Source organism: Sphaerodactylus townsendi, linkage group LG09 (genome assembly GCF_021028975.2).
Source record: "Sphaerodactylus townsendi isolate TG3544 linkage group LG09, MPM_Stown_v2.3, whole genome shotgun sequence".
Taxonomy (NCBI): domain Eukaryota; kingdom Metazoa; phylum Chordata; class Lepidosauria; order Squamata; family Sphaerodactylidae; genus Sphaerodactylus; species Sphaerodactylus townsendi.
Genome location: NC_059433.1, coordinates 57,444,726 through 57,472,464, shown reverse-complemented (window position 1 = coordinate 57,472,464; position 27,739 = coordinate 57,444,726). Strand labels below are relative to the sequence as shown.

General features: G+C 44.0%; 1 protein-coding gene across 6 annotated transcripts in view; it reads right to left on the bottom strand.

Moving 5' to 3' along the window:
* Window positions 1-27,739, bottom strand: part of CHD7 (chromodomain helicase DNA binding protein 7) — a 202,266-nt gene that overhangs the window by 45,730 nt on the left and 128,797 nt on the right. For all 6 annotated transcript variants that reach the window (XM_048508624.1, XM_048508629.1, XM_048508628.1 and 3 more), the window contains 9 exons: window positions 25,412-25,467; window positions 23,623-23,737; window positions 19,474-19,557; window positions 18,535-18,677; window positions 18,323-18,445; window positions 17,778-18,021; window positions 17,271-17,447; window positions 14,811-14,954; window positions 7,604-7,859 (listed from right to left, as the gene is read on the bottom strand). In XM_048508624.1, coding sequence (XP_048364581.1) covers window positions 7,604-7,859; window positions 14,811-14,954; window positions 17,271-17,447; window positions 17,778-18,021; window positions 18,323-18,445; window positions 18,535-18,677; window positions 19,474-19,557; window positions 23,623-23,737; window positions 25,412-25,467 — 1,342 coding nt within the window. The remainder of the gene's footprint in view (window positions 1-7,603; window positions 7,860-14,810; window positions 14,955-17,270; window positions 17,448-17,777; window positions 18,022-18,322; window positions 18,446-18,534; window positions 18,678-19,473; window positions 19,558-23,622; window positions 23,738-25,411; window positions 25,468-27,739) is intronic.

The window sequence follows — 27,739 nt, the reverse complement described above, 5'->3', positions numbered from 1 at the left end:
TTGAATAGAAACCAAGGTTTCCTTTACAAAATGTTTATGCAAGTGACCAACATATTATTCAAGCACACAATGTGAGGCAGCTGGGACTGGATATAGCTTTCAATGAGTTCAAGTAATGTGTAAAGTGGTCCTGATTCTCTGTATCAAACCTTTTAGGATGCTGTCTGAACAGCTTAACAAGTGGAAAATGAGAATATGTTCATAAACACAAACACCTCTGAAGATGCCACCCACAGATGCAGGCGAAATTTTAGGAACAAGATCTATCAGATCATGGCCACACAGCCCAGAAAACGCACGACAACCAACAAACAACCTTCATCCAGTCAAGAAATTTTCCAGAGTTATTTTTTGAAATCACTTTACACATACACACACATACACAACCCTTTAAAAATCTGGTGCTAAAGTATGAGTATTGCTAATTCTTGGCCTTTGAAATAAAAATGTTAAAATGCAGCAAGTTTTATGAAAACCTCTTACAGTTATGATTCTCTCCAGGAGAAAAAAGGGGTGTTTCTGTAAACCCAGAGGGTGCCCAAGATGTGTAGGGAAAAAGTAAAAAGGGGGATGGTCCCCCTAAATACAAAGAAAAACGACCCATTGGATACTCACCGTGAAGGGGTCTTCTCCTGGGTGGTCATAGGCCATCTTGTTGGGTTGGTTCCCACTCGCTGTCGAGGAGGCAGGAAATACTTCTCGGTTGCTTCCTGTTACACTAGCGGCCATTTTAGACCCCAGTATCTGACGTAGCCGAGTATAACTCACAACATTAACAATGACACAGGAACAAACATAACCATAACCATAACAATAACATTTGGCCCTGGAAGGGACCGAGAACTAGGAATCAATTTTCCATTTGTAGTGAGCTCTGATAAACTAATACAAAGCACGACATTGGAGAGGAAGCAGAACAGGTAGGGCCAAGATGGCCTACAACCACCAAGGAGAAGACCCCCTCACGGTGAGTATCCAATGGGTCATTCTCCTGGATGGTGTAGGCCATCTTGTTGGGACTCCCCAAGCAGTGCCCCAATAGGGTGGGATTCTGTTAATCTCCAATAACGTGCTCCAGGATCCTTCTTCCGAAGGAGGCCTGGATAGCATCTACAGAATTCAATTCGTAGTGCCAGACAAAGGAAGAGGGGGAAGCCCAGGTGGCTGCCCTACAAATCTCTTCCAGAAAAACATGCTTCACCAGAGCGGCATTTGCTGCAGCGCTCCTGGTGGAGTGAGCCGTAAGTCCTGTCGGGACTGGGAGATGGTTAGCCTTGTGTGCCTCTGCAATACAAGTCTTTATATTGGAACTAATGGCTGCCGCTGACATGGGCTCCCCCAATTTTGTCTGTGCTATGTTAATGAACAGCACCTCTGACTTTCTGAACTGTACTGTGCGAATCAGAAAGGCCTTGAGGGAACGTCGCACATCCAGATGATGCCACAGACGTTCCCTGGGATGCGTGGGCTTAGGACAAAAATTTGGTAGAACTGCATCCTGTCTCATGTGAAAATTTGATGAGACCTTGGATCGAAATGAAGGATCCAGTTTTAGCACGACCCTATCCGGGGAAAAAAGACAGAAATTTGGATTACTGGACATGGCCCTAATTTCTGAAACCCGCCTGGCCGAGGTGATGGCCACTAAGAACAATAATTTCATCCTTAACCATCTGAGGTGGATACTCTGGACGGGCTCAAAAGGGGATCGGGTTAACGCATCCAAGACTACGTGTGGTCTCCAGGAAGGGTATCTGTGGACTACGGGAGGCTGGAGCTGTTTCACTCCCCTCAGAAATTTGATGATGTCCAGATGCCTGGTGACTGGTAGACCTTGAATCTCAGGTAAGATGGTGGCTAAAGCGGCTAACTGGCGACGAAGGGTGGAAGCTCTAAGGCCCAGGGAGAACCCTTCCTGAAGGAATTTTAGAACGATAGCGGAGGAGGGAGCCTCTGGATCCACATGTTTGCGCCTGCAATACCTAATGAAAGCTTTCCAGGAGGCATAGACATTGATGGTAGATCTTCTTCTGGCCGTCAGCATAGTCTCCACTACCTTGTTGGAGTAGCCCTTTCTTCTCAGCCCTCACCTCTCAAGCACCAGGCGGTCAGATTGAGCCACCCGGGATCTGGATGCACGATTGGACCTTGAGACAGAAGATCTGGCAGGACGGGGAGATGCAGAGGTGGTGCTATGGACCTCTCCTGGATGACCGAAAACCACGGCCTTCTTGGCCAACAAGGGGCCATGAGGATCAACTCTCTCCTCTGCTGTTGGACCCGTCGGAGAAGTCTCAGCAGGACGGGTAGAGGGGGGAAGGCATAAAGGACACCCAGTGGCCAGGGGACTGACAGCGCGTCTGTTGCCCAAGCCTGGGGGTAATGGAACCTGGTGATGAAGGTTGGAAGCTGCACATTCTCCGGGCTGGCAAACAAGTCGATTGTAGGTGTTCCCCACATTGACACGAGGCGTCAAAAGACCACTGGATTCAGTCTCCATTCTGAGTGTGAGAGTCTGGTCCTGCTCAACCAGTCCACCTCTGTGTTGAGGCTCCCCTTGACATGCTCGGCCCTGAGAGAGGCCACGTTGTTCTCTGCCCACAGAAGAATCCAGAAGGCTTCCCTGTGCAGACTGGAGGACCTCGACCCCCCTTGGTGATTGAGGTAGTACTTGGCTGAGACATTGTCCATGTGTATGACTACATGGGACTTCCGGATCTTCTCTCTGAACGACCGGAGGGCTAGGAAGATGGCTTTGACCTCTAGCACATTGATGGGAGCCTGCACCTGGGACCTGGACCAGAAAGCTTGGGCCACGAGAGATTTGAGTTTGGCCCCCCCCAGCCAGTCAGACTGGCATCCGCGTACATGTGAATCTGCTGCTGGGGTGCAAACACCTTCCCCCTGTATAAGTTGGACTGCTGCGTCCACCACTTTAGGCTGATGCGCACGGACAGGGAGATGGCCAGCTGCCAGTCCTGTTTGTATGAAATCTGCCTGGCAAAGGGCCGAAGAAACGCCTGGAGAGGCCTGGCATGCATCCTCCCCCACTGGATTAAGTCCATGGTAGAGAGGAGGAGCCCTAACAGACTGGCCAGCTGCAACAGGGTGGATGTTCTGGCTGCCAAGACCTGCAGAATTGACATTTGGATTTTCTGCACCTTGTGACTGGGGACAAAGAGAGTGCAGGCGGAAGTATCGATCACGGCCCCCAGATGCTCCATCCTCTGTGAGGGAGTGATCGTACTCTTCTCCGGATTGATAACAAACCCGTAGGTTGACAGGAGGTTCTGCACCTGAACGACATCCTGAACCGCCTGGCTCCGAGACCTGGACCGGATGAGGATGTCGTCGAGGTACGGGTGAAGATGGATACCCTGCTGCCTCAGGAATGCGATGGGGGCAACAAGCACCTTCGTAAAGACTCTCGGAGCCGGGGCAAGTCCAAAGGGAAGGGCTACATATTGATAGTGGTGGTTCTCTATTGCGAATCGAAGGTAACGGCAATGCCCGGGATGAATGGGGATATGTAAGTAGGCTTCGGCCAGGTCCAAGGACGTGAGGAAGTCCCCCCGTTGGATTGCTGCTACTGTGGACCGAAGCATCTCCATGCGGAAACGGAATCGTCGAAGAAAGAGGTTGACGTGGTGAAGATTGAGTATAGCCCTGGCATCCCCGTTCTTCTTTGGGACTGTGAAAAAATGGGAGTAGACCCCCCTGTCGATCTGATCCTTCGGCACCGGTTCGATGGCATGAATTTCCAATAAATGATTGACCGCTGTCATCAGTCTTTCCCTTTTTTCTGGTCTGGAGCTGACCAGAGAAGGAAGAAACCTGTCCTGCAGCAAGCGACGAAACTCTAGAGAGTAACCACTGGAGACAATCTCTTGGATCCAAGAGTCTATGTGCAGTCCAGTCCAGAGGTGGTGGAAAGACAACAGCCGCCCGCCGACAGGAAGACTCCCACAGTCACGCCTTATTGCTGTTGTTGCTGCCGGACCCCAACTTTAAGGACTTGTGCTGCCTCCCCTGATTCTGAAAGTCGCTCTTCTTCTGAAAGGAGTTCTGCGGAGCCCAGGTGGATTTGTTATCGTCACGGTTGGTGTGAAATGACGACCGAAACTTGCGGAACCCTGGCTTGGGTGTAAAACATGGTTTATCTGACCTCACGGAGCTTGGCATGGCCTTTCTATTATCCTTGGTCTGGACCAGAATGTGGTCCAACTCTGTGCCAAATAGGATCCCAGCCTGGAAGTCGAACCCAGACACCACATTCTTTGATTGGGTGTCGGCAAGCCAAGGCTTGAGCCACAGGACCTGATGGATCACCGAAGCCGTGGCCATGGTGTGGGAGGATGTAATGAGCTCGTCCAGGGAAGCGTCAGCCAGGAAGGACATGCCATAAGCATTCTTTCGGTGCCTTCCCTGATGCCTCGATCCTGAGGCGGGATGATGGACAGAATCTTCTTCAGCCACAGGATAGTGGCCCTGGCCACTGTGGCAGACGGAGCGGGAATTTTGTGGAGCATGGCGAGGCCTTCGTGAACTCTTCGTAGGAGAACATCTGACTTCTTGTCCATCCGATCCTTCAGATTTCCTTGGCCATCCCTGTGAACTAAACCCCCTGAATGAAGGGCAGAAACAGGGCCATCTATTAAAGGTGTTTTAGGCAAACTGGACAAATGGTCGGGACCCAGATAAAGCTTCTTGTAAGCCGAAGGGAATCCCTTACTAGAGGCGGGGTCTACCCATTCCTTTTTGATCTTACGAACAAATAATTCTGGAACTGGAAAAAATTTCTGTGCTTCCTCCTCCACAGGAAAAACGGAGGAAAGCCCCTTTGGGCAACTTTTAATGGGTTAGTTGGAAGCAGACGCCGCTGAAGTGCTGGGGTCCTCTGCTTCTGCAGAGTCCCTCAATTCAAGAATGGAGATGGTCTTGGTCATTAGGTTAACCAGCTCTTCAATTTTAAAAAGACGCTGGGAGTGTTCTGGGGCCTCCTGCACTTCCCCTTCTGGCTCAGAGAAATAGTCCGAGTCCAGGTCTACCTCCCCTTCACTAAGGTCACTCCTATCTGTGGAGTATGGGGAAGTCTGGTGAAACCCTGGCCCTGGAGTCCCCTCTGGGTGATCTGGCTCTGGCTCTGGAGGAGGAAGGGAGAGAACTGGCAGGCATCCTGTATCTACCCACCTCCCTCCTAATGGAGGCATCCATCAGAGCCACTAGGGTCTCTGGGGTGAAATTTGTCCATTGAAAGGGCAGAGCAACCACCCCCCACACCCGCATCGGGTTCCCTGACCGAGCGGCCTCTTGCCTGCTCAAAGATTGCTCCGTCGCTCCTGGGACTTCACCTGAGCCGGCTGCAGTGAGCAATTGACCCTGAAAGGGCTCTACTCGTTGAAGCGCAGGCAGGGAAGGGAGACAGGGAACTGTCCTGTACGGCGCCTGAAGCTGGCGTCCGCGTCTCTCCTCACTGCGGGGAGCGCTGGTGGCGTCGCATACTCGGCTCGGCCGACGATGCGTGCCTTCTCGGCTTGTGCGCCTTAGACCCGCTCCTCTTGCTAGCCTCTCCGCTGCCCTGGGAGCGGGTCAATGGTTCTCCCCTCTCAGCGCAATGGATGCCTGGGGGAGAACGGGAGGTTCTGGCTGATGCCCTGGTGTTTTCAGCGGCAGAGCGGCAGAACATCTCTCTGTCAGGAGAAAATGCCGCCATTGCCATTCTCCTGAGGCAGCCTCCCTTTTTTGGCGGGAAACTGCAGAAGAGCCCGTACACGTTCAGGAACCCCGCAAACTGGACCCAGGGACGAGAGGCCACCAAGACAACACTAACGAATCTGACAACGAATCCACAACACAAAACGACAACACGAACAAAGACGAAAATGGCAGAGCTCAAAAGTTGCTGCTCTCTCTCGACAAGGCAGGAAGATACTGGGGTCTAAAATGGCCGCTAGTGTAACAGGAAGCGACCGAGAAGTATTTCCTGCCTCCTCGACAGCGAGTGGGAACCAACCCAACAAGATGGCCTACACCATCCAGGAGAATGCTTCATCTGATCTGAATTCATTCCCCAATCACTGTCAGTGGGCTATTTGAGCCTCAAAGGTGGTACAAACATTTCATTTTAAAGGAACCTTGCCTGTGAAATGTGGTGTTGGGAGATTTGTGCCATTAGAAATGCATGTGTAGTGGACAATGCTGTCAAGTCATATCTCACTTATGGAGACCCTGTACGGTTTTCAAGGCAATAGACATTTGGAGGTGGTTTGTCATTGCCTACCCCTGTGTGGGTTGAGAGAGTTCAGAGAGAAATGCGACTTGTCCACCCAGCAATCTTCATGTGGAGGAGTGGGGAACCGAACCCGGCTCTCCAGATTAGAGTTTACTGCTCTTAACCACTACACCATACTGGCTTTCTTATGAATGCATACAGCAAGGGAAAGAGATTAACCACTACAACTTTATCAGAAAGTTCAGGTATAACTAGCCTAGGCGTAAAGCGTGGGACATCGACATTATATACCCCACTAAAACATTCCCTTCTCACTGGACACAGTGTGTAACAGACTTTCCTCTGTGATAACACTTCTGAAGATGCCAGCCACAGATGCAGGCGAAATGTTAGGAACAAGATCTACCAGACCACGGCCACACAGCCTGGAAAACCCACCAGAACCAGTAAAGCGGAGTGCTAGTGTGCAGAGAAAATTCCTGGTTTTATCCCCCTACCCCCATCACAGTTTCTGAATTCACATTAACATTACAGACTTGCTTTAGATGACGGAAATGCAGCATTAAGGGAAACCTGACCAGTATGCTCTATTTCCTTATTAATCCCAGGAATTACCCTAGCCTGCTTTCAACCTGACTCAGGTTTCAGAGTGCAGGCTGCGGCTCACTTCCACAAAAAAGGAAATTATGAAACACAGGCTCTTGTAGCTTTGTCTCCTCCCTGGATATGGCCTGGAAAGTGGAACTCAGCAATATATGACACTTACCAAGGGAAACTTGCTGGACATATGAATGAGAAGGGAGATAATGTTTTTAGTGCAGTGACTACAAGAGCAGAAATACAAAAAGAGCGAACAGGCTTGGGAGGGGCATACGTGTGCTTGTGACTTTGTGGTGGTGGAGGCTGATTGTTTTAAACCAACAGGAAGGATTTGGGTTATTAAATTGCCATGCTGTTCCTATCTTGGCTTTATGAATAGCACTTTACTTTTTCTTCACCACTGCAATCATCATGGCCACGAAGCTGATGTAGCTCACCTCCTAGTTCAGTGCTCAGCTACACCAATGCCTTAGACCACTGTAAGGAAATGTTTGCCACCCTCAACAAGCCCTACATATCCTGCCAAGACCTGTAAGAACTCATTCCCCCCTTCCTGCTCCGGTGGCCTGTTTCATTGCTTTGGAGAGTAAGAATGAACTGCGAATGGCATGAGGGATATTCCACACCACTCCATTCTAATGTACAAGATAAAGGTTTACCAAAAGTTTTCAGATAAAATTTAATCAAAAACCACATTCTAACGTCTGTTCATAAAAACTAACTCGGTCCTCTAATAGTCTTATTTTAAAAATGAATAAAAATTAGACCTACCATTGATAAGGTATGGATGATTGCAGCATTTTCTTAATTCCATCATAGTGTTTAAGAGATTAGGTACATTTGCTTGACCACCACCTTTTGACAAAAATGTAAAGTTCTTTTCGAGAATGGCTCTATAGTATTTCTTCTGAATGTTTGTCAATTCAACTTCAATAATAGTCTCTTCCTTGGGGGCCAGGTTTTTTTCCACATCTTCTTTAAGACGTCTCAACATCATTGGCTTCAGAATAGCTTGGAGTTTTTGAACCTAGAATACAGTTCACAGTTGAATACTTGTTTTTGAAAGCAGTAAAAATAGTGCCCTTTGTACTTTTAGCACAAAACTTTCTATACTCGGTTAGTCCTCTTACATACAACATTCTCCACTATAATATTGCAATTTGAAGACATTAATGTAAATAGTATCACTTTGTATCATTCCAGGCATTCCAGTATGAAACAATCTTTTAAAAACCACATAAAAACTAACCACACGAGCATTAAAACTTACTTCACTGAAAAATCAGACACTCAAAATTGGATGGCTATTAACAGAGCAATCAACCAGGTTAAAAATCATGTGAACTCAGTAAGTTAACAGCTGTAAGATACAAGTAAAAACGGTAAAGACAGCCAACATGATGTAATCGTTTAAGAACAGTAAACTCTATTCCCCACTCCTCCACATGAAGTCTGCTGGATGATCTTGGTCAAGTCACAGTTCTCTCAGAACTCTCTCAGCCCACATGGAGGCAATGGCAAACCACCTCTGAATAACTCTTGTCTTGAAAACCCTACAGGGAACCGCAAGTCAGCTATGATTGGATGGTATTTTCCACCACCACCAATAATGATAACGTTTACATGTTTTAACATCAGCATTGTAATCTGTGGTTTAGTGAAAGACGTTCCTACATTCAATCGCTGCCTTTCCAGTTAAAAGGACCAGGCAGTTGGTGATGTAAAAGACCTCTACCTGAGACCCTGGGAAGTCAATGCCAGTCTTAATAGTCAATACTGACATTGATGGACTGATGATGGTTCATTATAAAGCAGATAATGAAATGAGATACATGGAAAAAGAGAACCTGGTATTCTCCCTCTATGAATCTGGTGTTAATATTTCCTTCCACAATCACTGAAGAGGTTGGGTCAATTGACAAACTCCATAGTAAATATATATACTTGTTCACATGCTGCACTAAAGGTAGAACTAAAAATGAGTCTTGTGTACAGATGTTCCTTCACCAGCTTTTCTCATTGTACACAGAAGGCACTACATGAACTTGGAGATCCCATGATATTTGAATATACAACACTTCCCTCCCACACAACCACTCCTTCCAGGGCCAGTATAATTGCTTTTTTCTACGGCTGAGAAGTATGAAATGGTTATTAATGCTGTAATATATATTTCGTAAACACTATCCATAAATATTTGACTACAAACTGAAGTATCCATGTGCACACCTTAAAATTAGGAAACAACCTTTGGTACTTACCTGTGAAATGCCATTTTCAGCTGAGTTAGAGGACATTTTCAGGGTGGTTCCCATCATTTGCCAGGAAGGCAAGAACAAGGCTGCCTTCTTCCTGTTTCCTGTGGGATCTGCCCCTTCTGCTTCAGTTCTGGTAGTCCTTTTAGCAGTCAACTATTATAATACCATGAGTACAGAAAAAAGGAACAGAAAGATATCATCATAGAAAAAATAGAGTACAGTCATGTAACCTGACAGAACCATTAATTATGAACATTGCCTGTGAGAGACGATGATATGGCAGGGCAAGATGTCCTCCTTAACTCAGCTGACAATGACCTTTCACAGGTAAGTACCAATGGTCATTTTCCATCTGAGTAGGAGAACACCTTTGGGACCTCCCATAGCAGTATCCATAAGGTTTGGGTGGGTCATCATCATTTGCCTCTAGAACATGTTGAAGAATCTTTTGTCCAAAGGCAGTGTCTCCTGAACTGCAGACATTGATCTTGGGGCAGGAAAGTAGAAACTACGGACCATGTAGCAGCCTTACAGATTCCTTCAAGGGAAACATTTTTTGCCCTTGCTGCGTTGTTAGCAGAACTGAGAATAGTATGAGCTGTTATGCCTTCCAGTGATTTTCTGGCAGACGTTAGGAGAAGAGACCACTATGAACATAACCTCAGATCTCCTTGGGCTATGAGTTCTAATGATATAGGTTTTGAGGGCCGTCCTAATGTCCAGTGTGCCATTTGATCTCTTTGGGACTTTTGGATGGGTACGGAAGGTAGGTAAACAGATTTCCTGTCACTGATGGAATGGAGAATTCATTCTGGGGACAAAGGTTGGGTTGATTCTTAGGACCACCTTATCCTTATGTGTGCCAAAGTGATTGCTATCAGGAAGACAGGCTTCATGCGAAGAAATTTGAGGGGAATGTCGGGTCGGCAATAAGATCTGTCTTCTTTCTCCTGCAGCAATGTACAAAGGCCTTCTCTGAGGCATCATAAATGTGGTTTGTAGAACATCTCACTGCTGGAATAGTAAGTACCATGTCCTGGCTGGAACTGGTGTTGGAACAGGAGTTGATGGCGCTCAAACACTAGGTGGTTAAATGCAAATGGTCCATATCCAGATGCAGGAAAGGGCCCTGTCAAAGTAGATCCAGAAGGTGAGGCAAGGGAGGGGAGAAGTGCCAGTAGCTGATGGATGGTAGAGTACCACGGCCAATGGGGCCAGTGTTGGGCTACCAGGATGATTTCCACTTTTTGTTCTTGGATCTTGAAAAGAAGCTTGGGTAACATCGGAACTGGAGGAAAGGCATACATCAGACCTGGAGGCGAATCTATTGGCAGGGCATCCATGGCTTCCACTGAAGGATGAAAGTATCACAACATGGAGTTGGCAGTTCTCATGAGTGACAAAGTCTACTGCTGTTGTCCTAGTTGCCTCATGATCAGGAAGAAAAGCTCTGTCTTAAGCTGCCACTTGCCCAATTGGATGTTATGACAGTTCAACTATCTGCTTAAACAGTGGTCACCCCTCTGATGTGCTCTGTTGATATAGACAATAGGTTTCTCTCTGCCTCTATCAGCAGAATGTGAGCCTCTTTGTGGAACGCAAACGATTTTGACCCGCCCTGCTTGTTGATGCATCCGTTGGCTATAATGTTGTCAGTACGTGCCAAGACATGGAAGTGAAGAATCTGATTCTGGAAGTGGATCAAGGCCAGTCATATGGCTTGCAACTCCAGAAGATTTATGGGAAGGGATTACTCCATCACTGACAAAGTGCCTTGGACCAGAATGTTGTCCAGCATGGCTCTCCAGTCTGACAGACTGGTGTTGATGATTATCTGGTGTTGGTGATTATCTGATGTCTGATGTGTGATGAGAGCTTTTGCCTTATGCCACATTCTTAGTGTTGGTCCACCAAGCTAAGCTGATCTTGACTTATCTTGGAACCATGATGGAAATATCCCTCCTGTTGCAGATTTGCCATTGATATGGTAGAAGTAGGTGCTGGAGTTTCCTGGAGGGAAATCATCCCCATTGCACAGCATCCATGATGGAAACTAGTAGCCCCATCAAACTTGACAGTGTTATAATAGATGACTATGAACTGAGGATTGCGGATGAGGCCATCTCTTTGATCTTCAGAATCTTCTTGTGAGTGACAAACAGACAGTTTCTGGTGACCATAATTACCCCCAGGTGCTCCAGCAGATGGGTAGGAAAGAGAAGACTCTTCTTCATATGTACTAAAAAACCATGGTCTTTTTGGTAGCTCACCAGCACTCTATAGCTCGAATTTCAAACAGGTGTGACACAGCTTGGATTATTCTCTCCCTCTTGGCTGGATTCTTTGCTGATGGAGATAGAATGTAGTGCTCTGGTGGAAAGAGATAAACTCAATAATGTAGCCATGTAAGGTCACGTCAGTGGCCTGTTAGTTTGCTTGGGAGAGGACCCATCTTTGATTGAAGGCCAGCAGTTACTCCACTGTGAGGGGCTCTGAGTCATTCTTTACTGAATTTGTTGCCAGGGAAGTTTTTCTTGAAGGAGTGGTGTGGGTGGTTCCAGGTGTGCTTGCGAAAAGCCTTGATGGATGCCATAGCTCGGGCTAAGAAGGTCAGAGCACCTAGGGTACCACTGGCAGAAAAGGCCACTGCCTTGAGTAGACAGCTGGCTCCTCCATCAGCTTATGGTTGTTCTCAGGAAGGAGTCCAACCATTTTCCTGGCCAATCTGATAGCAGCCCTGGAAATAATGGAATCCGATGCACATGCTTTTATAGAAAGGGTCATTGCTTCATGAGCTCTCTGGGAGCACTGTTCAGCTGTCATATCCAGTAGATCTCTAATGCTGCCCTCTCCATCCTCAGTGACGAGTCTTGATGTCTGGAGGGCTGTAATACGAGCATCTACCAGGTGTACCTGCAAGAGTATGCTAGCATAATCAGGCATGGTATACAGTTTCTTAATAAATCCAGTATACTGTCTATTAGCTATGGGCTTCTCCTAATCAGCTCTAAGATGGTCCTCAAAGAATTCAGGAAAAGGAAAAAACTTTATTATCAGAGCTCATCTTGGGAAAAATGTCCTGTGACCCTTGTGTCTTGTCTAGGCGCGAGCCCCTGCACGGCGCCTGGACTTGGAAAGCCGAAGGAGGACGCGGCGACGCCCGCTCTCCTGGAGGAGATAGTGCTCGGCGATCCGCCACCCCTCCTTTTGAGCGGGACGCTGCCTCCCTGCAGCGTCGACGCACCGACCCGGGGACCTCCCGGGAGACCGATCTCCCAATCTGTCGATCCTTCAACAGATCAATCAACCGACCCACCGGTGCGAACGCGCCAGGATGAAGGAGTGAAGGGACGGGGCTCTGAGCCCGGCCGGGCTCGCCTAGTCCCAGCTGAAGCTGTTGAAGGGTATCAGAAGGGACGGCAGCTGGGACGAGGCAGGGGAATTGGCAGGGGGAAGGGATATAAGGGGGTGGGAAAGGATGCTCAGGGGCACTGGCAGAGGGAAGAGGGTGGAAGGGAGACCTGTGAGGAGGCAGGGAAAGTGAACAGTTTAGCCCAGAAGGGAAGGGAGAGGAAGGGTCCTGCAGCCCAGCTGTGCAGTAGAACAGGCTGGGAGACCAGAGCTGAGCCCCAACCCTGTGAGAGTACAACAGGGAAGGGGGAGTGGTGGGAAGCCTGGTAGGCAGACCAACCCTCGCTCAGTGAAGTAACAGAGCGAGGGGAGGAGTGCAGGAAGGGTGCAGGAAGGGTGCACCAGAAGCTGAGGCACCCTGTGGGCGAGACTATTTAAAACATCGTCTGGGGAGGACAGCCCCCAGGTAAAGGGAGGTGGGACGGCACACTCTCCCCAGGGGGACGAGCGGTCAGGGGAGGTGCCACAAGTCTATATTTGGTGACTTTTTTGGCTTTTCAGTCCCCTCTCCTACTTCCTTGAGGTACAGGACAGAAAGGGTTTTGGACAAAAGATACTGGTAATCTTCTGCCTTGAAGCATCTAAGAACCTGTTCTGGAACCTGGATCTCCTTCTTGTTTTCATCCTCTGTCATGAACTCGCCCTCACTGGAGTCTGTGTCATTCTCAGAGGATGATGAAGAAATTCTTCATGGGCGTATGTTTTTGAGCAGTCTTAATGGACTCCTTTGAGCCCCCTCCCCAAATCCCTTCTTATGGGAGGCATCCTTCTGGCCTTGGGTGAAGATGGGTTCCCAGGGTGAGTCCCTATGCCCCTTCTTTTGCAAAAGAGCTCCATTTGCTCTTGCATGGTCTCTTTTAAATAATCTAGAACATCTGGGTGAAGGGTGAGGGAGCCGCTGCAGTAACATTACCATATGTAGAATGTCTTGCTGAGCTGTCAGGGAAAGAAGAAGAGGCTTCCGCTCCAGCAGAACTACCCTGCTGCTCACCCATCTTCGCAGCCGCTGCTTCTCGGGCAGCAAGAGCACTCACAAACAACCTGGGCACCATTCTGGAGGCTGCAATTTTGGCACGCTTACTTCTTTCACTGCTAATGGAGGCCATGATGTCTCATCATTGGCTAAGGCAGTCCTGTGGATTGTGCCCATCAGAATCTGCTCCTCCAGGACGTTGTGAGATTTGCGCCCCTTCGTCGTCCATAAAATCAGATTGAACCGGAATTGTTCCTTTCTTCTAGATGTGCTTAAAGCACTGTCTGCCTTCTCCAACCCCTCCCCCCAATCTTCAGAGCAAAGCAGAGAAACTGAGGGAAGAATGGGAAATAGAGAGCTAGTTTAAATAGAGAAAGGGAAGAGAGTACTTAAAAGGGAAAAGAAAGGTATAGATAAGTTGAATAAAGTTTTTCTGGACAGCAGAAAGAATGTCTGCTCTCCCTAAAGGCCGGAAAAGAACTGAAGTAGAACAGGCGGATCTCACGGGAAACAGGAAGAAGAAAGCCTTGTTCCTGCCTCCCTGGTAAATGACAGGAATCACCCCAAAGATGTCTTCCTATTCAGCTGGAAAATGGTGTGTGTGTATATATAGTGTCAACAGGATAGGAAAAGTTCTCTTCCAATGCACCTTGTAGACAAGCAGTTTGTGCATGAAGGGAGTACTATTCAAAATGAACCCACCTCTTGCCAAAACTGCTATAGTTAATAGTTCCAGCAACAAAGAGCAGTGCGCAGTGCTGATATTGAACTTGCTGGGATGAAGTGTGCTCCTTCCTAAGAAGAAAGTTCCCCCAGAGGTGTAGCTGGGCCAGAGTGTGCCCAATACACACTCTGTGTTTTCCGCCCCCTCGCCCTCCATGGCGCCCCCTGCCTTCCCCGCATCCCACACCCACACACTTACCTCGGATTCCAGACTTGGAAAAAGCAGCCTCACTTCCCTTCCCAGGGAGCTGGAAAAAGGCCTGGTTGGAACTATACTTCCCATGAGACCTTGGGGCTCGCAACATCTCCTGGGAAGAGAACTTCCCACCAGACCGTTTTCAGTCTGAAGGGAACAGGCCGTTTCTCCAGCCTGCACTGTTTCAATAAGGTAAGGGTGGGGGTGGAGGGGGGCGCTGCGGGAGAGTGGGGTGCCGCGGGGCAATTTTCCAAGGCCCCCCAGGCATGCGCCTGGTGCAACTTGGAACCCCTGGCCACCTGGTAGCTCTGTCTCTGAGTTCCCCTTACCCTGGTGTGAACTTTTCAGTGACTAGTTTGAAGTTATAGGCTGCCCAAACAACATCTTATACAGAGGAAGAAAATATTGTTAATTTACCTGTTCCTCTGTTTTAAGATCACCAAATTCTTGCATAAAAGTGGTTTCTGAAGGAAAACGACCCGGTTCCAAGAAATGAAGCAAGCTGAAGAGCTCTTCCACAGTGTTTTGGAGGGGAGTCCCTGTAAGAAGCACCTTGTGTTCCTGCAAGAAACAAACATTTAGAAACAAAACTGGGCTTCTTAGATAAAATTACAGCAAGTCTAGATTGATCTTTCCAACCTTATACACTGAACGTAAGTAATAAGTATTTGATTACTACTGAATGTAATTCACTTTGTTTCTTATCAAAATCAAGATTTTTTTAAAAAGTCATTATTGTCATCTTTTATCTTTCCATACATCACCATATCTAACAAAAAGCACATATTTCTATCACAATCACATCTGAATAAGAACATATTGACAAGATTGCCAGTACTAAAAAAATGCTAAATTAGCATTACTATTACTATGTAACTGGCAGTGCACAGAATTACAAAAGCAAAAAATATAGATATCTGATCCAAAGGATTTATAATCAATATTTGGGGGTAGGATGTGAAAGCAGGAGGGTTCCTCTTTATGCAAAACAAGGACAAATTCTTGACTGAAATCTTTTTCAGTATATTTCTAAATACTATATTATATATTTTACTTGAAAATAAACATCTGGGCACTTCTGAAATGCAAAGTCTCACTATCATGCCTTGAATGCCATTATGAAAATCAATATATCTATTAGCCAAAATGATCCCCCCTCTAGATACTTAAATCTGCAAATCAGGGACACATTGAGAGAACAAAAATCTTTCAACAAATCTCAGCTTTGAAGTAAAAGCCCAAACAGTATGAATTTAAAAGGAGGGGGGGGGGGAGCTGTTGTCTGCAGTTGCACAGACAACTGCTTCTGAACCAAAGTTGTGGACAGAAGAGAACCAGAAGCATCTTCCACTGTCCCCCCAATTCCCATGTGCAACCAACCTTCCTATCTCCATCACTACCTGAAGTTGTCTGTGAGGAGTAGCTGGAGCCTTTGTACCCTGAATGTCTCTGCTTTGCTGTGACTGCTGTCACTACCTCTGTGCAAGCCAAATGGCTGGGGGATTGCCCCCTCCCTGTGAGTTCATTATGGGTCCCCACTTGTTGCAATATAAGTCATTTGTATGATATTTGTATAGGAATCAATACTAAAATATGTGCAATACCTTCTACAAATCTTGTTTGACAATTTTAATTTACACCTGAATTCTTCAACAATGTGTAGATCACTGAAGGAACATTATGGACTGACTCAACTTAAGCAGTTAGGGTTTTATTTATTCACTAGTGGTAAAGTCTGTTGTATGAACAAATACAACAAGCTCTAGAAAGCTGTTGGTAGAAACAGTGCCCGCTGAGGGGGACAACTCCTTCTGCCTTTCCTCCCCTGCCCCCCACCCCTGTGCCACCAGCTCCCTCCTTCTCTTTTTCCTGTTCCTATAGAAACAGCCTGGCTACCCATCTTTACTGCTGGTCAACCCCACCCCCACCGCTTTTGCAAAGCTGGATCCTGGCGGTGGGGGAAACCAGCAGGGTGCCTATGAAGATGGGGAGAGTTCTGTCCATCTCCATAGGCACATACTCAAGAAACCCAGTTCTGCAAGGCGGGGCAGATAGTATTGAATGTTTGCTTAAGAAGAGCAGCTACTTAGAGGGCTGGTCTACCTCTCATTCAGAAGCAATGGATAGATCTGGTATTTGCAGAGGCTATCTACCCATTACTTTCTATTGTGAGTAGACCAGCCCTCCTGCTCCTGGGTCAGGGGCTGGGCTGGGTGGGGGACTGGGCAGCTGGGCACATTTCTGTTGCTGCCTTCTGGAGCCCAGCTTGTTCTTGGGTCGGAGAGAGGGCAGGTGGGGGACTGGCCAGGACTGAATGGGCTGCTCCCAGGCCATGCAGGAGGGTGATGTGCCATTGCTGCCCCATGCTTGCTCCTGCATTGGGAAGGTAGACAGCAGATTGGCAAGGCTGCTGCTGAGCCAGGTGGGAGGGTATGTTGCTGTTGCTGTCCCACCAGGCCGTGATTGCTCCTGGGTCTGGGAGGAGGTGGGGGACTGGCCAGGCTGCTGACAGTCCAAGTGGAAGGGCATTTTGCCGCTGCCGGGTCCTGCTTACTCCTGGGTTGTAGCCGGGAGACTGGCCAGGCTGTGAGGAACGCAGTGGGACCAATCGCTGCACAGGTCTCACTTCCAAATATGGCTTGGCTGGAACTAAGTCCTTCTTGGTGATTGGTTGGAAGTGATTCATCACCATGTGCTCCATCCTTAGACAATTGTATGTCTTTAGATTTTTAAAAATAAGGAGCAAATAACATTCGGGAAGTTTTCCACCAAAATATTCCATATAATATTTGGACTTCTAATTTAGTATTTTACTGTCTGATCAGCTTGACATGGTACACAAACTTTCTTGGCACTCCAGGAGTAATCAACACCCACCAGGTCCATCATCTTGAGCCCTTCCAATAGCTTGCAGTTTCTGTTCTTCAACCTGTGGGCTTCATCAATTATCACACAGCGCCATGGAATGTTACGGAGCTCAGGACAATCAGTCAAAATCATTTCAAATGTAGTAATGATGGCATGAAATTTGTACGACCCCTTAATTACACGATCCTAGAAGTATAGAAATAACAGAAATTTGTACAACCCCTTAATTACACAATCCTGGAAGTATAGAAATAACAGAAATAACCTATTTAGATTAACAAAAATTACAAGAAAAGACCACAGCTGCTTTACAACAATGTCAGCATAGTTACAAGCAATCTTTGTTTAAACAAAACTAAAAAGCAACCAATCCCTTTTACATCCAAATGTTGGAGGTCTGAGTAACACAGATAAATAGTCAGTAGAAAACATTCCTGAATCCATTTTTCTGACTTAAACAATAGTGACCAGGCAGGAAGGAGTCGTATTTTGCAAAAAGTCAGAAGCAACATTTACCTGAGGATCTTTGAAATACATTTCATATGACTGAATGGTCCGTCGGCTGGCTTGGCTCCCATGATATACCACAACATTTAATTCTGTCCAGGTACGGAATTCCCTTTCCCAGTTAGGGATTGTAGACAATGGGGCAATAACCAAAAAAGGACCATGGATGCCTTTCAAATATATCTCATAGAGAAATGTAATAGATTGAATGGTTTTCCCCAATCCCATTTCATCTGCTAAAATGCAGTTTCGCCTGCAATTTAAAAAAAGCAATGTTTCATAATGAAACTATGGTTCAATTCTAAATGTATGATTAAAAAAACATATTTTCTTATTTTAATGGCATATGGGCAGAATTCTATTACACCAAAGTCTGGGTTATTTTACGGCACTGAATGAAAATTCAATGGATTTGTATTTCTAAAACATTTTGCAATCCCCCCTCCTCATAATATTTGTTGCCCACCCACCATAAATTTCAAAGACTGCAAGATGTTAAACAATTAAGCTATGTGCTAAGGCATTATTTTTTACAATAAAGTTACTTTACATACGTGTTGTACCAATTGAAAAGAAGCCAATTAACTCCTTCCAACTGGTATTCCCTGAGTTTGTTGTTATTTTTATATTCCCTGGAACATTCTGATTTCTTCCAGTCATCAGCAGGAGGTCGCTCCTGTTTCAAATACAGCAAATTGCATTAGTGGTTACCAAAAACCACATCACTATGCTATTTTCAAGGAACAAAGTCTTGCACAGGCACGTCACTACGTTTCTTTTTCCCGCTCCCCTGGACAGTGCCCTTCCTTCAAATTCTTCAATCTTAGCCTGGTCTATGTCTTGCTTTAATTCCCACGTGCTGTCTTCGTATGGAAGTGAACACCATTTCACCAAATAATGAGTCACAGGCTTTATTTTTAAACAACAAGAAATTAGATTAAATTAAAACAACAACAGGGATTATTCTGTAAGAATAACAGCATCATGAATATAATGCTGAATCAACAAAATGATAAGTTATTTTAGTAATGTTATTTTAATGATGAAAAGAGTTCAACAGGCTGATAGATTCCATAAGCTGTTTATTTACATAATGGTTCACTACAGTTCTGTTGAATGCAATAAATAATTATGCTCATTTTCTTGGGAAGGTGAAGGAATATATTTAGCTCCTTGGCCAGTGCCTTTAAAATGATTTATTGAGCATGAAATACAGAATTACTTTAACATTTTTACATAGATCAATAAACAATATCAGAATTTCTTAGGAAATAATAAAATATTGCAAAATCTGGGAATTTTCTAGTATTTTAGTTTCCAATACCTTGTCAAGTAGTTTATTTTATAAAAGAACATTGTTGCTATCAAATTTAAACAGCAATTTTTTAAAGTAATGGGATCCTGTTACTGCATTAGACAGATCAACTTGATAAGCATGATCAAAACTCAGGGCTGAGATTTTTTAAATCCAAAAGTCTGTCTCCTGTTATTCGCAACCACAGAACACTCTGCTCTTGTCATACTGCTATCAATAGTATTAAACTGAATAGATTTCAAAAAGAGAAACAAGATAAGACAATGTTTTGACTACTAAATTGCACACATGCTTTCAGTTCTCAATCTCTGTAACCAATGTCTATAGAAAAGTAAAATAAAACATGCTGTCCATGGCTTATATTTAAACAAACTTCATAAATATACTTGCCTCTCCATTATCATCCTTGCTATGTGAAATATCCAATATTCGATCGACTTCAACATAGTCAGGATTAAAAAGTTCATCATCGATCTGTTAAAGGGGAAAAAAGCATAAACAGAAGATCAGAAATCTTTATTAGCATGTAATATTACTTTCAATAAGTTAAAAAAAATGGGCCAAAGCAAATACAAAATGTGTATTTGGCAGGCTTCAACAAGTTAATTGAAATGCAAAAATTCAGTAAGATTGTTCCCCATGAGGGACTCAGACTTCTCAGACTTTGTTAACTGGGCTTCTTAATTACTGTGTGAAACCTTTCACTGTGTGAGAATGTTTAAGAATATTTTAAATGAAGTGTGAAATTACAATTCACTAATGAGCAATCGAAAAGGCTTATGGCATGCAATGCATTTATCATTCCTGAAAACTGCACCTTGTAATAAAGAAACGGAAGCTATATATGCTAAGTAAGGCCTATACAAAATTAAAGGTGTCTACTTGCTGTATAAATGGGACTAATGGAACCTTATTCCAGAACAAATAAATAAAAACCCAACTGCACATTTCTTCTTTGTGTTCTCCTTCATCATCACAAAATTAGTGTAATACAGTGTCTCTGAATATGATCCGCCAATCCTCAACACAAATATTAATGCTAAAAACGCTCTAGTAATCTGAACCCCCGCAGTGGCGATATGGAAACAATAATACTGGCCGACATAGCAGGGATAAAGTTTACCAAAATACATGATTTTGGCTCTTCAGGAAAAGTTCAGGATTCATGAGCTGCACGCCAATAATATTTTCTCTCAGATAGCAGCTACTCTTCTCCCATTTACCCTGTGTAGCTGGTTGTATACAACTGGCAGTAAATGGAATTGATATGACATTTTTAAAAATTGGCCTGGATTCTGCAGATGTTGATACTGATGGAGTTGAGATGGGTGTCATTGTTTGGTTATTACGATAATGGAGACTAATAATTTATTCTCAAGACCCCAGATTAGATGCTTCATCTACATATATTTACCCATTAGTGATATGGCAGCTATTTTAATAGCAGGCTGATCTCGATCACTAACATTTCCAAGAACCTTTCCCACAAGTTAACTGGGGCTCCAAACTAGATGAAGTAGAAGGGAAGAGAATTAGAAAAGAAATGGTTCTTAGCTTATGCCAGAGTTGACTAAATAGAACAGATATTTAAAGAATTATACTACAGCAGTTTTGAAGACTCCTCCTTCACAGCTGCCTACTTCATTGTGAAGTCTCAGCCATTGTAGGTTATTCTAGATACTGAATGGCCTTGTCAATCCTTGCTCACTCTACTCAAATACTGGATCATCACCAGTTGACTGTGAAACCCTTGCTACCAACTGTAATTAAATACAACTTGAGTTTCAGCCTTTAAACAGTCAATCTGTTTATTTGCATCAATTTCAGTTTCTCTCTTATGCTAATACAAAGCATATACTGGAAGATATCTGGGTTACAACTGACAAGTTGGATTTTGAAATTCAGTCATGAGAGTTTCAGACCTTTAGTAGTTCATTTAATGCCTTTTACAGATGATAGGATGCTTGGCAGTTGGAAATCTCCCACCGTGCCTCAATGAGCATTTTCCCTTACTTCCCCCCAGTCCCTGGTACCTCTTTCTCTATTTATCTTGCCCAGCTGAATTCAGGGTGGAGGGAAAGTAAAAGGAGCTGTGCAAGTGGCATGGGTCTGTGCTGGTACATTTGCCCACCCCGCCAGCATAAGAGGCAAATATGGTGGTAGAAAGGGCAAACACAGGATCAGGCAGGCACCATGTCGCCTGACCCAGAAGAGGCTTCCACCCTGGAGCTGCACCCAGTGGCATAGCGCCAAGGGGGGGGGGTGAGCGACACACCAGGCGCACATCGGTGTGGGGGCGTTCCAGGGGCCGGCGGGGGCGCAGGGTGCAAACGTGCCCTGGACGAAGTTCCCCCTTGCTCCAGCCCTGGCTACACTGGTGTAAAAGGGGACATCAGTGCAACTGGGAGGCAGGCTAGGGGTGTTCCCAGGAGAGGACGGGAGGATGATTGGTAGGTCCTGCAACTTGGAGGAAATCAGAACTCTTATCACTTTTCTGTCTGCTCTAGCCATTGGCAACATTCCAACCCCCCCCCCCCCCCGGCCTTCAGTTCTATATGGTAAGAAGGGTGTGCGTTTCCTAACAAATGCAAAAACCCAAATTACCATTATTCATAATGTCATAATTTTAGGCTGAAGTAAGGTGCTTTATGTAGAACTGGCCTTAATGACAGTTTAGAGATTCAGTTACTGCAAAACAAGGTGCTGCACCTTCCTAAAATGATGAGTTGTCATTAGGACTCCGGCTTATGTCTTGACTCATCCTTGACCTCCAGACTTCAATTCAAGAGGCTGTTGGTCTGTACATTCTTAAACAGTCTGAGACTAACATACATAGTTATATGCCTCTAACACTATTCTCTTCTACCACTTTATTATCAATGGAAATGCTTTCTATGGCTGCAGTCCTCAGCACACATGGTGATGGTGGTGGAAAGTACTTTCAAGTTGTAGCCAACTTATGGAAACTCTGTAAGGTTTTCAACTCGCAACCCTCCAGATGTTATGCATGATGCTGGCAGGGAATGATGGGAACTGTAGTCCATAACATCTGGAGGGGCGCGAGTTTGACACCTGTGCAATAGATGAACAGAAGTGATATGTCATTGCCTGCCTCTACACAGCAAGATGGTCTCCTATCAACATAAAAACCAGAGCAACCTTCCTTAGCTTCTGAGATCTGTCAAAATTGGGCTAGCGTGACCATCCAGCTCAGGGCCAAGCATACTCACTAGGGACCCATCCACATTGCAATTAATGAGACTTACTTATGAGTAAGCATGTTTATGATCGCAATGTAAGCATAACATCTATGTACCAAATCAGGTCTGCAAGGGTATATAGAAGAGGCATTCTTGATGTCTGCCCCTCAGATTTGGAATTCTCAAGGCAGAACCTCTGCTTCTTCTGGTAGTGCAAAATGCAAATACCAAAACTAGTTCTGCATGGACAAATGCATGGTACAGCAAAAAATAGGTTTTCATAAATCTATCAAAACAAATATTCAAAACAGTTGAAACGTTCTATATAAATGCTAATTATTTCTCCTTTCTTTTTCTGTAGCATATTATTAAAGATGCTATGAGTATACAATAGTTAACTTTTATTTGTAGATATGTAATATTAAACTTGGATAATTTTCAAAAATTCATCTACATTCAATCAGTTGGGAACTATCTGAAGAAATCTGATGCAGAAATATTATACCATGTAAAGTTGCTAACAGTATACAAATTTCACATCCTTGGTAACTTGTAAGTTTTCTGTAAGTCAAAATGCAAAAAAAGCAAAACTTTTCAATTTCAGAGTTTTTGGAAATGTAAAGACTAAATGCAATATGAATCTATTAAAACTGACTTCAATGGGATGTGCGCTGGAACTCAAATGAAGCGCCTCTGAAGCAGTCTAAACACTTGAAATATAATAATCACAACCATTATAATTATTTTCTCTCATTGCCTATGTTAGCAATCCATACCTATATGTATGATTTAAATACTGACTTATCTGCCAACTGAAGATAATATTGATGTATCTGACAAGGTAAGTCTATACCAGCTTATGCCACAATACATTTGTTGATATTCAAGATTTCACAAGATACATAATTGTTTTGGTGGTAACAGGCAACATAACAGCCCTCTGGAACAAAAATAACATTCTTCTACAAAAAACATAATTTATTTCATCACTTAACATAAATCTAAATGTGTATTTGGGGTGCACAGTATGTTTACTTTCATCGGATTTTAAATTGTGACGTTTTATTAAAAATTAACAAACAAATATTGTTCTGTCCCAAATTTCAGAAATGGGAGAGAATTAGTGCAGAAGTTACAAGGATGATTGTGGTATTTCTATAATCAGTCATCTGAAAATACTAATCTTTAAAACTGTTCAGTTACATGTACCATTGGAAACGTTGACAAGCATCTCAAAGTGACAAGCTAAGTAACTACTAATACATTTCAAATTTTATGCAAACAAATTTTATGTAACTGAAAATACATAACTGACCCCCCCACCCCCAAAAATACATACCTCTGAAAGAAACTTATTTTGGCCCTGTTTTGCCTTAAATCTTTTAATTTTTTGCTGAATTCTCCTGTCTTTGTCCAATACTTCCACAGACGCCCATTGACAGTGCAGGTAAGAGCTTTTAAAAAAAGCAAAAAAAGAACGAGAAACTAATTTAAAGATGCAAATCCATAATGTGCCATTCTCTAAACATTTACAATCACAGCTTGGTATCTACTTGACACTGTTTATGTAAAGTAATTGTATTAGAGAAAAATGTTCTCCATTTTAAGATATTCTTATTGGACATTTTTGGAAAAGCACACAATAGTCAACAAAGTTGACTAATACTCAACAGAATTATAAATATATCACACAGTGAACTTGCAGTTAATAAAGAATGTTGATGTTGATGTTCTCTGGGACAAAATGAACTTATATGTCTGAGTGATTAAGAATTTCACTAGTGATCACGATGACTTACAGGGACAGAAGAATATGCACTTTTAAACTTATTTTGGTGAGTTATGGTGTCACTATGAATGGTTGGTTTCAGTTCCCCCATTGTTCCAGGTATATAACTTATGTATATAATGCACATATTGCATAATGCAGGCTTACTGATGTAAAATGAACTTGGGAAAATGTGTACATATTATAGTCAGCGTTTGAAATTAAAATACTTTGCCACAATTATAAATAGCAAGTTGCTTTAAGTAAATTCAAACAATATAAATTTGCATTAAGTGTCAATGTTGCATTAGATTTTCATGGGGTTTGATATCCAAGTTGTATAGACAGCTTTTGAAGAAGAAGAAGAGTTTGGATTTATACCCCCCTTTCCCTCCTGCAAGGAGACTCAAAAGGGCTTACAATCTCCTTTCCCTTCCCCCCTCATAACAAAGACCCTGTGAGGTGGGTGTGGCTGAGAGTGCTCCGAAGAACTGTGACAAGCCCAAGGTCACCCAGCTGAATGTGTTGGGAGTCCACAGGCTAATCTAGTTCCCCAGATAAGCCTCCACAGCTCAAGTGGCAGAGCAGGGAATCAAACCTGGTTCTTCAGAGTAGAGTGCACCTGCTCTTAACCACTACGCCACTGCTACTCCTTTTGCTTGAGGCAAAAGGTAGTCTGAAATTGCCTTCTTGGTCATTCTATAGTACCTACTCTTAAACAGCTGTATTTGGGTGGATATATGGAATGTGAACAGGAATTTATTCATAAAGCTGCCTGTCAAAGCCTAAACAAGGGTTATGGTTTTTTCTTGCGCTAATAATAGCTAAAAGTAACTTTTTTCCACATCAATAAACATTCTGCAAACTAATTTGCAGCAAGCAAACTAGCTTGCAGTCATCATCTGATGAAGTAGGTAATACATAGCTAATGCACTGTAATTAAACCATTTGCGAGTCTTAAAGGTGCATTTGGATTTTCTTAGCATTGATAAATAATTTTAGCATTGATAAATAAACTCATCAATAAGGCCAGCAAAACTGTCCTTTAAAAACTGTCATTTAAAGCTAAAACAATTTCCTGCATAAGCCAACAGAAGTACATAATGAAATACTGACACAGTACAGTCAACCGCAAGTATTTTTGAAATGAAGTTTTCATCCTCAAAGTTTTATATAATCTAATTTAGCAGTAGAACAGAAAAAACTTGTGCTTTGTCACAATAGATACATGTAAACAAATTATAAACTCCTAGTGTTCCCCACAATATTTTGTGATTAAGTATGAGCATATTTGCAATAATAATTTAAAAATTAAATTTAAAATATTTGCAGAGAAGATTTGAAGTTATGCCTTACTTACAAGTTTTTGTATTTTACATAGAATTCTTCAGTTTCCACCTCCTCGCCATTCTCCATCTGTAAAGAGAGATCAGTGGCATTAATTATGAACAACAGTGTCAAATATCACCTCCAGCTTCCACACAATACTGGTTGCTGCTCGATAGAGGCATAGATTAGAGTTTAACAAAAGGCTGCCTTATTATATTGTATTTTTAAAGGAGAGAAGATATAGGTAAAGAGTTTCCCACATATGCTTACCCACCAACATTCTGCACTGCTTATTACAACTTCTAAGACATGAATCATTTTAACTCCTCCCTAACCACATGCAGCTTCATTCACAACAACCTGACACCAACTCTGGCATTCTGCCAAACCCACAGTGTTAAGCAGGAGCCAAGTGTACCATTTTCTCAGGCAGCAACCAATTAGCAACTGTACTCCTGAATACCATATGTATTATTTTTGGCTGGCTCATGGCAACTTTATATTGTGGTTTTTGAAACATGTTCAAATAGTGTTTTAACAGTGGTTTATGCTTCCATATCGTTAGCGCTGCTAAATAAGAAATCGTATAAAACTGAACCTTATACTTCAAGTTGTAGCTTTAATGCATCATTGTTCATGATGGTAGTTTTACTCAATGGTGCAATTAAATCCATTCAGGCGAGAAATCTCACATGCAGAGTAGCCAAATTAAATTAATACCAAAACATAACCTTTACGTAAGGATAAAACTGAGACAAAGAAATTCAAAATAATGTTATATGTCAAGTTATACAGTACACATGGCATACAGAGCAACTGTACCGCTGAACAGAAAAAAATAGTGGGTGTAGTTTCACATTTTGTTTGTGTTTTAAATTACACTAACAACATGAAGGATTTCGGCACAATCTAGAAAAAATTATTTCACTAGGAGAAAAATATTTGTTTGTTAAAGTCAGTTGGGTTTAGAAGTGTTTCACTTTACCTGTGTCATAGTAATTAAAAAATAATAATTATACAAAGTGCAGAAATAAGCGGTAGTAAAAAGGAAATTAAGCAGGGCTGGCCCTGGTCGATATTTGGATGAAAGACCACAAAGGGATTCCAGGGTTGCTACAGAGAGGCAGGCAATGCCAAGCACCTCTGAACATCTATTGTCTTGAAAACTTTACAGGCTTTCCATATGGCTACAACTTGATGACCAAAACAAATAGAGCCCACACAGATAGCTAAAAAACTGACATGCATAGGTGGCAGCTGCTTTAGCGTAATGACTCTGATAATAAAAAGGTCCCTAGACTTTGCCATGAACACTATACAAGACTTAGCCAACAAACTCTTTCACAACCCTGCTGCCCATCTACAGTATGGGCTGCACGGGCAGCCCAATCCAGAGCCCCCAGTGGCTGGAGTAAATGCTGCTTAGTGCCACCTCCAGAAGGCTTTCTGGAGGCACAGGAAGAAAGAAAAAGCCCCCCAAAGTCCCACCACTGCTAAGGCCTTCATAGGGCTTAATGGATTTAAACCACTAGGACCCAGGTTGTGGTGCAACTAGCCACCAACCAGGTGAATCAGCATTCAATTGGGATGTCAGTGCAGCTCCACAGTGGCTGGACTCTGAGTTTTACTGCCACAAAGCTGAAAGACAGGTGGCCAGCTGCTGGAACCTTTGCCCTCTCCACAAGTGGATTTGGCTCCCTGCATCTGGATTGGGCCATAAGTGCTATCTACTCTTATAGGCAGTTGTAAGGATTACTTAATTTGGTCCTTCCTGTGGAGAAATGTGAGATTCAAATGAAGTAAATAAATAATAAATATAGCTGACGATACGAGGCAGATAAAAGTAGGATTTAGGGATGGCTGAGGGATAGAATGCGGCAGAAAAAGGGGAGAAGATGGGGGTTGCCAGTGAAAGGAAAAGAGGAAATAGTGTAGGGAAGGGATACAGGAGAAAATAAGGTGCTTCCCCAAAAGTCCTTAAGGATTCCCTGCCTTGTCAGTGGGCCGGGCACAACACAACTGGGCTACAGTTTTCCTAAGCAGAGACTGACGTGGCGGGAGCGGGGAAGCTTAAGACAGAGGGGCAGATAAAGTAGATAAAGAGATTTTTGGGGGGTGGGGGTGGGTTGGAGTCTGGTTAGGGGGGGCTTTGAGAAAAGGAGAGACCTTAGAAGGGTATGATGCCATAGAGCCCACCCTTGAAAGCAGCCATTTCCACCAGAGATAGTGGGCTGTCAACTTCCAGGTGGAGTCTGGAAATCATCTGGTATTGTAACTGCTCTCCAGACGACAGAGACCAGTTCCCCTGAAGAAAGGGACTGTTTTGGAGAATGGATGCTATGTCATTATACCCTGCTCA